The 13715-nt window shown below is 42.4% G+C and overlaps 1 protein-coding gene across 6 annotated transcripts in view; it reads left to right on the top strand.

Moving 5' to 3' along the window:
• Window positions 1-10490, top strand: part of FER (tyrosine-protein kinase Fer) — a 92804-nt gene extending 82314 nt beyond the window's left edge. For 5 of the 6 annotated variants that reach the window (XM_076184421.1, XM_076184422.1, XM_076184420.1 and 2 more), the window contains 6 exons: window positions 1053-1238; window positions 3564-3777; window positions 3983-4135; window positions 5758-5880; window positions 6291-6413; window positions 8760-10490. In XM_076184421.1, coding sequence (XP_076040536.1) covers window positions 1053-1238; window positions 3564-3777; window positions 3983-4135; window positions 5758-5880; window positions 6291-6413; window positions 8760-8899 — 939 coding nt within the window. In that variant the 3' untranslated portion in view covers window positions 8900-10490. The remainder of the gene's footprint in view (window positions 1-1052; window positions 1239-3563; window positions 3778-3982; window positions 4136-5757; window positions 5881-6290; window positions 6414-8759) is intronic. The other variant, XM_076184419.1, reaches the window with a different exon arrangement.
• The last annotated feature ends 3225 nt before the right edge of the window (window positions 10491-13715 follow it).

Raw genomic sequence — 13715 nt, 5'->3', positions numbered from 1 at the left:
GTTCCATCAACATTGTGCCATTGTCTCCTTCGGCGACGACTATATGTCGCCAACGACATCCACGTGACACCATTGTCTCGATTGCCACCTCGATGCATTTACCACCGCACTTTGGTGTCACCTCTCGCCACCCTTGCCATCACCCTGACTTGCCGTCACTTCCACCATTTTCTGGCAATTTTGACAACAATAACCATCTTGTGTTTTTTTCCTCGATCCTTACAACAACAACTGTCCTCTCCCATCACCTATGATCAACATCCCGTCACTCTTCACTTCACCCTAAAACTTGCCCACTCTTCTGTATTTAATTTTAACCCAATTTTTGACACCCTACCCAATGATCACCCTACCCGCTCCTCTCCTCACCCAATATCACCCTTCTCTTGCCCTTTGCCATTCACACCCTTATCCACACACTGTCACCCTACCTACCCATGCAAATTTGCACCCTGTCTACCGGACGCCCTTATACCGTCACCCTACACCCTGCCTGTTTACACCCTATGCCTTACATTTGTCGTCCTGTCCACACCCTAAAATGCTTTGCTGACATATCTCACCCTACACCCTAATCTTTAAATCCTTTCAACTTACCATCTCCTCCTACTCCTCCTCCTCCTCCTCCTCCTCCTCGTGCTTTTCCTCTCCCCTCCTTCCCCTCATTTCCTAATCCTCTTCATCCCCTTCTTGTTCCTCGTTCTTCTCCTTCCCCTCTTCTTTCTCGTCCTCTACCTCCTCCTCTTCGCCGTCCTCTACCTCCTCCTCATCCTCATCCTCTTCGCCGTCCTCTACCTCCTCCTCTTCGCCGTCCTCTACCTCCTCCTCTTCGCCGTCCTCCTCCTCCTCCTCCTCTTCGTCCTCCTCCTCCTCCTCCTCTTCGTCCTTATCCTCATCCTCTTCCTCTTCCTCCTCCTCCTCTTCGTCCTTATCCTCATACTCTTCCTCTTCCTCCTCCTCCTCGTCCTTCTCCCCCACCCCCTCCCCCCCTCCCTTTCTGCCCTGATGACCACCCCACCCCACGGCCACCAAACTACCACTAACCACCAAAGCCTCCTCAGGGCCATTACCGCTTCGAAGGCCCCGCCTTCCCCACCATCCAGGAGCTCATCCTGCACCAGCACTCCTGCGGACTCCCCGTGACCAACAAGTCCGGAGCCATTCTCCGGACGCCCATCTTCCGTGAGAGGTGGGAACTCAACAACGACGACGTAGAGCTTCTGGACAAAATCGGGCGGGTGAGTGAGGCGCATGCGCGCGCGCTGGTGACGTCATGTCGCCGCGTTGTGCGCGAAAAAAGATGAATATTAATCAAGTAAATAGAAGTAGATGAAATAAATAAATGAACGAGATAGATAAATGTAAATGAAAAAGATAAGTAAAATTATAGGAAAAGGAAATGTATAATCAAGTTCTTTTGATTAGTATTCGTTGAAATGTAATTTTTATTTTTTCGAGTATTTCGTGTATTTTTCTTTATACAGAAGTTGAATTACAGTGAAATGTTTTTTTAAGTGGAATTTTGATCAAGGCAACAGTAAGTGTTTTATAAAAAAAAAAGTTCTTGATATTTGTCATTAATTGAATGCAGCAAGAATTCAACCTCACCGCTTAATACAATCGTTTGGCTTCAGCCAGCATAAAATCCCTAAAGACCAACATTGAACACAAACGAGTGAAGAACACTTGTTCAATTTTTGTTCGGCTAGTTGTTCTACATGAGAACTTACATTGACGTGTTCACAATTATTCTAAATGTGTCTATATTTTCAATTTACAACAAAACTGTGCTACAAGTCTTATGGGAAAAATGGAAACATCTTTGTCTATTATTCTGTACCACGTTCAAATGCACACAATTGAACAATTTGAGCAACGACTTAGGGTTGGTAAAGCCTTTTGCTACCTGCGAGTTAACTTGCCCTAGTTTACTAACTTTCCTTTGACATTTGGCAAGTAGATGAGTAGTTTTACAAGTCGCTAGTATTAGCGGCTAATAAACTACCCCCGACAATGCTTATGCCTGAGTATGCCTTAGAATAGGTAAATATGCCTTGTATACTACATTTGAGGCACTTCACTTTGAATGAACAAAATCATCGGACATTAAGTAAACAAGATCTCATAATCATGAAAATGTGTCTAGCGTGTTCCTTTGGCTGAATGAAATGGCATGGCGGTATCGAGAAAAATCTACGGGAAAATAACACAATGTTCTATTTTAGATTTGTTTTTCATATAAGTGTGATTTACCATGGTCTTGGATCACGTGTTGGACTCGTGATTGACAGCTATTTTCCTACCGGAAGAGGGCTCGGAGCTCATATATGACCGATCTATGGGTAATGTTGTGACCTTACACGCGCACACACACCCCAACTCCCCCGCCCACAAGAGTTGGAATAACGACTCGCAGCGCAGCGATACTGAAATTATTTCAGCCCTGGGTGTGTGTGGGGGGGAGGGGGGTGCCTCGTGCCTTAACGGAAGACGTCCAAAGGGAACACCGTCTTCCTCTGCAGAAGCTAACTTTATTATGATAATTACCCGGACCTTCTTGATCCTCGCTTATGCAGTTAAGGGCGTCACAGCACAAGCTGTATATTGGAAACTCAACCTTAAGGGCTGATTGAAATGTCATACGTACAGTAGAATTCTCCTTTCATTTACATAAAGATCCAGCGACCTTGTGTGACTTTGGATAAGTCTCAATCAAGTCACACTTATCCTTTCTACTTAATGTCCCTGGAACCAATGACAGCTATAGTTCTCACAACGTCAACATTATTTTTATTTTTGCCAGTTACGTGATATATGCTCCTTTATAATACTTATTTTTCAGTTAAGTAATTTTCTTAGAAATATATGTATGTATGTATGTATTTCATAGAATTTGAATTCTTTATCATAAAATTTTCTGGGTGGGTCAAATCTTTTGCTCGTGACTGTGCCTATCTGCATGTGGTGGTCCTACAAGATGAACAGCGGTGCAACCCTGAAGGGTTGGTACTCGTTCTCCGGACTGGGCCCAAGACCTCTCTCTCTCTCTCTCTCTCTCGTCATCAACTGTATTTCCCTCACTTTTTCACATGTGGAGAATTGACAATTGTCAACTTTCATCCTACAAATTTGAAAATGGTCACATAGAAACATTCTTACACTCACACAATATGGACAGCAGTCCAAACTCTCTTCCCAGAGAGATCTGTGAGAGGTCCTGAGGATCGTTACCAGAGGTTGTGAGGCTGCGGGTTTTTTTCGTGAGGACATATTCCAGGGAGTGCGTTGTTTCACTCGCACGCCCGCGGCGTCAGTCCCCGCGGTCTCCCCGAGAAAGCTTCCATGCAGTCACCCTTCCTATCCTCACTCCAAACGGCTCTCGACAGCTTCGATCAGTTTGCCACAGCCATGAATTCACGGGGGTTTTCTCGCTTAGTAAAACTCGAGCCAGCAATTGATCGAATCTCCTTGTAGATCCTGTGACCTTGTGTGACCTCAAATCACTCCCACTTAACCCTTGTTCGTGGCGTTCCTACTTCATGTTCCTCTTTGTTCTTCCCCAGGGGAACTTCGGAGACGTGTACAAGGCCAGACTTCGGGGGACGGGACTCGAAGTGGCCGTCAAGACGTGTAGAGTGACGCTCCCGGACGAGCAGAAGAAAAAGTTCCTGCAGGAAGGCCGAATCTTGAAGCAGTATGATCACCCGAACATCGTCAAGTTCATCGGGATTTGTGTACAGAAACAGCCAATCATGATTGTGATGGAGCTTGTGCCGGGTGAGATGTGGGGTGCACCTCATTCTTTTTTTCTTCTTCTTTTCCAAATTTCAAAGAATTCCCAGTTGAGGAAACAATCTGAGTTTCATTTAAATGACGGTAATACATTGGTGATTTTATGGTATTCTTAAAAGGTTCGTTTTACTGATATGCAACTGAACCGGTTACTCTTTTTTAATGTGATTTCTGCTCAAAATCCCTTCAGGTGGCTCTTTGCTCAGCTTCGTACGCAACCACAAAAACAAAATGGCCACCAAACAGCTGATGGCAATGTGTCTGGACACGGCTTCCGGTATGGCCTACCTTGAGTCCAAGAACTGCATCCACAGAGACCTTGCAGCCAGGAACTGCCTCGTCGGTGAGTTCACCCCGCCTTCGTCGCGATTTGATTTTGTTTATTAATATAGATAGAGCTGGGCGCGTTCCTATCTGCGTTCCGCTTTACTCTGGACGCGGTTAGCGCTCCCAAATTATTAAAGCTTAAGAGACAGGTTCGTACCGAAATAAAAGTCCTGTAGGCCACACACTATAATAAAGAAAAATTTCGTAGGCCACATACTATACCGGCACCTATATTGCTTTAACAGTTCGGGAGCGCTAACTGCGGCCAAACTAAACCGGAACGCACTTAGGAATGCACCGAGGAACGCGCCCAGCTGTTAATAGATAAATGAATGAAAAATTAAATTAGTAAATATTTATGTTTAATTGTTTATGTGCAAGTAACTGTTCATAAAGAAGTATTTTTCTATTTTCTTTTTATTTATATATTTATCTCTAACATTTATCTATTTATGTGAAACTAACTTTATTAAAAGGTAGGTGTCTTTTTCATCTTATTTTTCTTTATCTCCTTTTTTTTCATTCTTTAACATCGAGTAGCTTGAGGTATTCGACGAGGATAATTTTGTAATCAAGAAGGTAAAGTGTTGCGCTGGATTACAAATCAAAAGCGGGTCACTGACGACCGAGGAACTTCTTGTCGTTCTCCTTTGTCCCCTGTTACTTCGTCGTCTCACTCGACCTCGAACCTCTTTTGGTTACGCTCCCCCCACCCCCACCCCCACCCACCCCCGCGCGTATGTTTGATGTCGACTTACACGCAAGCAGTAATGAACCTAATTTGGGGAAAAAAATGACGTCATCAAAATAGGTGGTGTCAAATTAGCTTGTCTTTTATCCCCGTCACTGGAAATATCCCCCCCTCCCCCCCTCCATTTCTCCTCTGTTCAACACGGTCACGCCACGGGAGGTTTTATTCTGGCTAAGATCAGACGATCTAATCCTGCTGATGAACAAAGAAAACGGGATTCCAGTCTACCCGTTTCGTTCCGGGGCCAATCCCATCAGCTAATGGTCTGGGATTGGCCAGAATATAATCGCTAAGGTGCGTCAATGGAGATTTTTTTTTTTTTTTTTGTATGTAGTGGTGTTGGTCGACTCACCCCCCCCCCCCACCCCCACTCCTCCCCATTTCTCGTCGCCCCTTTCATGTAGGCTCGAATGGTTTCCATTGGCCTTTTTTTTTTTTTTTTTTTGCCTTCTCCTCTGTGCCCCACATTCTCTTTTTTCTTTATTTTTCTTTTCCTCCAATTGAACGCAAAGAAGACTTTCGTCGACTTTTAGAATTTTATTTTAACTTATGTCTGAGGAAGCTCGCTGGCTGAGCGGGTTAGGGCATCGTTACTTGCGGCGAAGGTCGAGGGGAAGGCGGTTCGAATCCTGCCACCGGCGAAGTTGAACCAAAGGCATGGTTCATTAAATTCCACGCTACAAAGTCACCTGTAAGGGGCACCGTCGTAGCCTTCCGATGGGAGGAGTTTGTGACGTTAAACTATATCACATCTCAGATGATTTCGTTCACCAGGAAGAAACTTCCATTCTTCAACGCCAGACGATCTTGTCGGAAGAAGACTCGAAGTCACTTCGCCCACGAAACCACACACTCGAAGTTAACGACATCTCCTTTCTCTCCTCCAGGTCACAGGAACATCGTCAAGATCTCAGACTTCGGGATGTCTCGTGAGGAGGAGGAATACATCGTCAGCGACGGCATGAAACAGATCCCCATCAAGTGGACTGCGCCAGAGGCTCTCAACTTCGGTAAGCTCCCCTACAGGAGGAAGTGGTTCTCGGCACTCACTCACTCCCATCCATTTAGTTTGATGTATGTAGACATTCACCCCATCACCCAGAATAGGTAACCTACTTGAAGATACAGTGAAAAGGGGGGGGGGGAATAGGAAAATAATGTCAAGGTTTTTGCACAAAATTACCTTAGATCGAGAAATAAGTATACCTGTACATCCCATTCTTGCTTGTGATATGTATGTATATATATATATATATATATATATTTTTTTTTTTTTTTTTTTTGGGGGGGGGGATCGTCCAGTGTACCATATAGGCATCTTACCACTGAAATTTATCACCGATTTACTGTCTTAAAGTCCGGGTCTCAAGGTCTGCTTCCTTCAGATCTTCCATTTACTGTCTCCTTTGGTCCTTTCCAGGCAAGTACACGTCATTATGTGACGTCTGGAGCTACGGTGTCCTCTGCTGGGAGATCTTCTCCTACGGCGACGTCCCCTACCACGGGTGCTCCAACACGAGAGCACGCGAGATGATCGACTCGGGTGAGTAGCGGTCGTCTTCAAAGAGAGAAAGTGGTCCACACCCATACGCACGCGAACACGTTGGCTCTTGTATACGTAGGAGTGGAAAACATACGTGCGTGAGTGTTGTCGTGTGTGTGTGTGTGTGTGTGTGTGTGTGTGTGTGTGTGTGTGTGTGTGTGTGTGTGTGTGTGTGTGTGTGTTTATGTGAGTGTATGTGTGCGCGTGAGTGTATGTGTGCGTCCGTGTGCTTCTATGCACAAACGCTCACACACACGCACACACACACACACACACACACACACACACACACACACACACACACACACACACACGCTCACATGCACTCACACGTTGACACATACACGCAAACGTTCACAGACATGGTCACAAACACACACGCTCACAGACACACGCGCACACACACACACACACACACACACACGCTCACATATACACACTCGTGTAAGCGTGTGTGTGAGCTTGCGTGTGAGTGTGTGTCTGTAAGCGTATGTTTGTGTCTGAGCTTGTGTGTGCGAATGTCTGTGTATATGTGTGAGCGTGGGTGTGTGTCCTCAAAGACACACATGCGCGCACACACACACGCTCATACACACACGTGTTGTGCGTTTGTGTGTGTGAGCATGTGTATGATGTGTGTACGTGTGTGTGAACGTGTGTTTGTGTGAGCGCTCACATACACGCCCACACACACACACACACACACACACACACACACACACACACACACACACACACACACACACACACACACACACACACACACACACACACATGTGAGCGTGTGTATGTGTGTGCGAGCGTGCGTTAGCGTGAACTTTTGTGTGCGTGTATGTGAAAGAGCGAGTGTGTGTGTGTGTGTGTGTGTGTGTGTGTGTGTGAGAGAGAGAGAGAGAGAGAGAGAGAGCGTGTGTTTGCGCAAGCGTGTATTTTTGTAAGTTTGTGTGTGCGCGTGCGTGTGATTCACCATGGTCTTGAATCACGTGTTGGACTCGTGATCGACAGTTATTTCCCTTCCGGAAGAGAACTCAGAGCTCATGTATGACCGATCTATGGGTAATGCTGTGACCTTACAGGATCGCTGTAGTGTGTGTGTGTGAATGCGTGTGAGCGTGTGTGTGTGTGCGTGCTTGCGTGTTTGTGTGTGCTTGTGTTGTGCCTGTGAGCGCGCGTGTGTGAGAGTTTGTGAGCGTGCGTGTGTGTATTTGTGTATGAGTATGTGCGTGTGAGCGTGTGTGCATGTGTATGCGTGTGTGATCATGTGAGATAACGTGTGAGTGTGTGTATGTGTTTGTGTATGTGTGAGAGAGAAAGAGCGTGTTTTGTGTGCGTATTCGTGCGTTTGTTTTTCGTCCATGTGTGTGTGCGTGGGTGTGCGTGCGTGCGTGTGTATATACGTGCCTGGTTTTTTATCTACATGCGGTTTTAGCCTGATTTATTATCTCCGTTATACTTTACGAGACCACATATCTTAGTATGTAAAAATTCCTGGAATAGATTCAACCATATACCTTCTGATAACCAAACATAACATTTGAAAAAAAAAATTGCACACATTCATGCAAGTTCATAAATTGTGTACGTGTGCTTATCACAACTAACACCGCAGAGGGAACAAAAGAAAGAGCTGAATACGCGAGTCTATATTTGGACTACTAACTGTAACCCTCTTCATTAGTACAAAGTGTGAGGAGGAAGGTATCTTTAAATAGCAACCTCTTAATAAAAGAAAAGAAACTAGGAAAGGAGTAAATACCACTAACCTCACTATCTGGTGACCTGAGAATGACCTGAGGTCAGGTCAGGGGGAGGGGAAAGATACCTGTTAACATTTTTATAATGAACAATCATGAGATAATATCTGAGGTCCATTGACCCTTTGAAATATTCATAGTGGGAAGATAACCAATTAAAATGGATTCCACCATCTTTCCTCTGAAACCACAACCAGGTTTATAAAACGAGTTCAGATTTTTCCCAGTCTGAAGATGATTGCAGTTAGCAGTCGAAATATATAGACTCACGTATTCAGCTTTGTTTGGTTTCGACTGTAGTGTTAGTTGTGATTTACAAATGTGGTACCTAATTTTTCACCACGTGTGCTTATATTTACCAATATTTGTAAGGTGTAGTTAAGGGGGTACAGTTGCAGGATATTGTCTTAGCTTGGGCTGTATCATCCAAGTTGACACATCTATACGAAAAACTTGTTCTACATAACTGCTGGAATAGCTAAGATGGCATTTTAGACTAAACCCTTCATTAGAAAAATTAATAATAGAAATAAGATAGATAAGTAAATGGTGTTCCGGTGTCCCTTCATAACCAGTATCTTGCCTCCTCTAGGGTACCGGATGCCTGCAGTGAACAGTACACCGGACGAGATGTACAGACTCATGCTTAGGTGTTGGCAGTACGATCCGGAAAAGCGGCCACACTTTGACGAAATCTATTCCACAGTGGAAACCATCTACGACACCCTCTAGCGGATGGGTTTAGAGGGATATTTGGACGGCTGTTGAATGTACTTCATTAAAGTATATGATAGTGGTCCATTGCAATATAAGAGCATCTTTGGTGCATTCTAGTTTTTGTTGTATTACTACAATACACTCCAGGTGTCTGTTGTATTTCCTACATCTGTTTTATCACATACAAGTGCAACACATTTCTACTTGTAGTGTTACCCTCTACATAAACTATTGCTGTATTAATGTGCTACAGCTCTCTGTTGTATTTGCCTATGTCAACAGCGCTCTTTAGCAGCCTGTTATACTGTTACCCTCAATCCATTTCAGATGTCAACTGTACTTTATACATCCACACTTCTGTCCAGCTGTTTCTGCTGCTTTGTATTATATGCTAACTGCCTATTGTATTACCTACATTGACAGAGTACTTTTGCACAATAGTCTATTAATCTTTATCTGCTGTAGACCATTTCGATGTATTGTATCATAGCTATATACATATATATACTACATTTCATTAGTCTGTTACATCATCTGCATCTTCTTGATTGTTTACATTGCTGATGACCTCTAAGCTCAAAGACTGCTGTCTTCTAAATGCTCATACTTTCTCCTTAGTTTTTAACATTAAGGTTACCTTTTAACAAGGTATTACTAGCTACTAGGGCCCTTTCCACCAAGTAGTTATCTTTTGGTCAGCTGGGAAACTCCTCAGCTTTTGTCACATTTTGACAGTTTCCCTTCCACCACAGTAACTGCCGATTGTCATTATTGTTATATATATATTTTTTTTCATTCCATGGTATTGGTGCTCATTCATGTTGTAATGTATGACTAAAGCATCTGATATCTTCCCATCTGGTGCTTTCAGATTGGAGTTTCATAAACACACCAAAACTCCAGCCAAATGTAGCACTCTTTGGTCATTGTTTTGGGCAGTTAGGGTTTGCAAAGATATATGCAGTTAAAGAGACCAATGGTCCTGTATCTTAGGGAACTTTTTTTAAACAGTTTGATTTAGAAACTATTGTTTCTACTTGTACGAGATAGTTCCCCACAAGGATTTTTGCAATAATATATGCTACAGATAAGGAGTACGGGTCTCTTCACCAAGTTTTGGTAAAATAAAAAGCAATACTGCTTTCTTAAAAATAACAAATCCATCAGATAATAGAGAGCAGTGTCAAAATATATGCAAAATTTTTGTAGTTATTGATTTTCATGGACCAATATTGATAAAGACATTGAAAGCTAATAATTACTAATTCAAATCTTAGAAATTTAGAAGTGGAAGCTAATAATTACTAATTGAAAATCATTGAAATTTCTAACAAAGGAAAAAAAATTGTAACTTTTAGCTCTAGAATCTTGAAAAAACACTTACTTAGGCATAACATAGACTTCATAGTTGTGAATACTGGTCCTTATGTTACTGCTCTGTCACTGAGCAGAGTTGGACAAACTTTCAGATGCTTGAGAATGGAAGGGCTGAGTACATCAGATTTCCTAAATTGGGTTCTTGACTACATGCTGTGATTTCTTCCTACTGCTGCAGTTATTTCCTGAAGTAATAGTGGTAGTATACTGCAACTGTTGCTGATGTTCCGACTACAGCAATGGCCACCACTGCTTGCGCCATTATTGCTACTGCTGTATATATGGCTCCTGTTACCTGCGCAACTGTTACTGCAACTGTTACTTCTCTTGTTGGTTTTAAGAGACCTGGAAGACAGCATATTCCTATATATAACCCCCTCCTTTTTTTTTTTTTTTTTTTTTTTTTGCTTCATTTCATATCTCATGTCATGCAAGAATGGTCACAACACCAGCATCTTTTTTTCTTTGTAGTATTTTGAACACGAAATGGTGAATATGCAATGTGCATAAAACACTTAAGGTCTCTGATCACTTGATGTGTGGGTGTTTCTGCAGTACATTTCAGTGGAATGGATTGCTAATACACTATATGACATTATGTCAGTGGAATTATGCATTTTAAAAATGTACACTTAATATATTTATAGAAAATAAATGAGCCTCATAGTAATATGTCTAATGTTGAGGATGTAAAGTGTCATCTTTCTGTAAGCAATATTAGTTTTTACATTGGAGAAGAAGGAAGCTGCCACATAATTTAACAGACTATGTATTGAAGTTGGACTGACAGATGAATAGGTGCTCTACTCGGAGTGAATTTGCTTAAAACGAGAATTATTGAGAATGTTTTTCCAACTTTCAGTCTTCTGTTATTGTAATAATCTGTGATAGCAAGGTTAGAAAATATGGAAAGGATGATTTCAATAGGACTTAATCATGAAATGATAGGTTTGTTAAAACGGTTACTTGTATTGTGAAGACAGTTTTGTCCACTTGTGCATTTACTGTGAGTAAATGTGGTAAGAAAGTGGATGTCTATTTAATGACCATTTCTGAGCTGATAACATTGTGTTACATTAAAATTACTTTTTTATGAATATAAATCATAGACCTTTGATACATAAGCATTTTGAATAAGACTTTAGATATAGTATCCTCTTAACATTCAGCGTTGGTTATGAGAAAAATTATCGTTTTTTTAATAAGAATTGTTATATGACATTTTCATAGTGTACATAATCAAATTAGTTTTGTGCCTATACTAGTAGATCTACACGAGATTATGTTTATGTGGCATGTTAGTCTCTGGTTGTCAAGTAGCAGTAATAAAACTTAGATCCTAAGTGCTGATGGTGTATATGCATTAATGTCTTTGTTGATGGTTTCAATGGTTATGTGCCATATAGAGTTGTGTTTCTAGGCTGGGATTGTGTTGCTGGTTAGATTTATTTGCCCAGATTTGGTGGCACCATCATCATATGTTAACAAGATATCAAAGTGAGACTTCCATTGGAATATACACTTTTTTATTCATCTACAAGACTTTATCCCATAAAGGGAGTTGCCAACTTAGGCATTACAGAGGGAGGGGGTTAGGGGTATATGGTTAAGCCCTAAGACCAAATGAAGAAGAAAAAAAAGATAGTCCCACCATATGTTCTATTTAAAAAAAATGTCAATGGAGAAAACTGTAGATGAGGAAACATGTATAAAAAATGCAAATATTTCATGTAATCACATGGATTGAATGACATGGGGTTACATTTGAAAGCTTTGCACAAGTTTGTCATATTTTACATAGTATTCTAATAGGGCAAGAGTCATGATGGAAAAATACAGAAATATGACTGAGGTAAAATGACCGTAATGATCCAATGGAACATAGATGATGGTTAAGGATGGGATTTAGGAAATATGCCCAGACTAGTTAGTTTTAATTCTGTAAATCAAAGCTGTTGGAAAACGCTCATATTTGTGTGTGCGTTTGTGTGTGTGTGTGTGTGTGTGTATGTGAGTGTGTATGTGTGTGTGTGTGTGTGTGTGTATGCACATGTGCATCCATACAAATACATTTGTTGCTGTGTTGTGAGTTTGGTTCTGGTGTCATTTCAGTTCCAAGCAGCCATTGGATAAACACGACATCAACAACAACAAACAAAACCCAGAATTCACCACACAACATGAGAGGCCATCCATCAATGCAATGGCATATTATCAAACGCCAGGACGCTCTTGCAGTGTAATACACAACACGATCTCACCACACTAACAGACATGAGATCGCACAGAAAGAGAGCCAGGAGGTAGAGAGGTTTATTGGCTCTTCCCTATCCCCACTGGATGTGAGGAGATTATCCCAGGAGGCGTGTATCAGCAGCTGAAACTGTCACCTTAGCCCTAAATACTTGGACTGCTGAGGCAAGTCGCCAATATATAAATAAAAATCAAAAGCCCACATCCACATCCAATAGTGTCTGTAAACATGCGCGAGAATGTTGTTCAGCTTATGTGGTCCTGGCTTAAGCTGAACAGGATGGGCACTATTGTGGCTATGAAAGAATGTTCACACGAGTAATTCGGCACCAAGTTCCTGTTTTCTCGGCAGCTTTTTCCCGCTGCTCGTATGAACCGCGGTTCACACAAACAAAGCGGGAAAAGGCTGTAGAGAAAACTATAATTTGGTGCCGAATCATTGCTCGCGTAAACCGCGCAGCCACAACAATACGGTTACAAACATGTCCAGTCGACTAGTCTTGCCTGCCCCTCTCCACCTCCCCCCCTCCCTCACATACAAACACAATCATTATTTTGTGTGTGTGTGTGCGCGTGCTCTGTGTGTGTGTGCATTTGCATGTTGAAGGGGACGTTTTTGCATGTTTTTAGAATACATGTAGCTAAAAGTTCTTATGCATATTTAGAATTTTGCTTGTTTTTGGCACGAATTAAATGTGTATAAATGTCATGTATATGAGAAGAAAAGTGTTGCTTAGCTTGCTTGGCCGCCTTTGTGTATTTAACGTATCTAGTCCACTAACCTACACATAAGATACACCTGCTTAGCATAGGAACTCACACTGACTGTATGAATGCGCTTTTAAGTTGGTTTGTGTACGCGAGCCCGACGTACACAGTGAAGACGCTTCCATACTACACGTATGTACAGTTAGATTGTACTCCCGCGTGTTAATTTCTCAGCATATGCGCTCGTGTGTGTAAGAAGCACTGTATGCACTGATCTTGTACCCCCTGTCTGTTGTGTTTGTGTGCAGATGTGCAACTTGCGCGGCGTGATGCGCAGCGTGTTGTGCGGCGTGATGCTCAGCGTGTTGCGCGATGTGATGCGCAGCGTGTTGCGCCACTTGAATTGCAACACAATATCTCCATTATGCAGTGTTGCTGCACTTGCCATTCCCGATATGGCAACACCTCCTACCCTGACCTGTCCATCCCCTCT

The sequence above is a fragment of the Oratosquilla oratoria genome, chromosome 4 (assembly GCF_046742065.1).
Source record: "Oratosquilla oratoria isolate Oo_2021 chromosome 4, ASM4674206v1, whole genome shotgun sequence".
Lineage (NCBI taxonomy): Eukaryota > Metazoa > Arthropoda > Malacostraca > Stomatopoda > Squillidae > Oratosquilla > Oratosquilla oratoria.
Note: the sequence above shows the minus strand (reverse complement) of the source record. Positions and strands in the feature narration are given on the sequence as shown.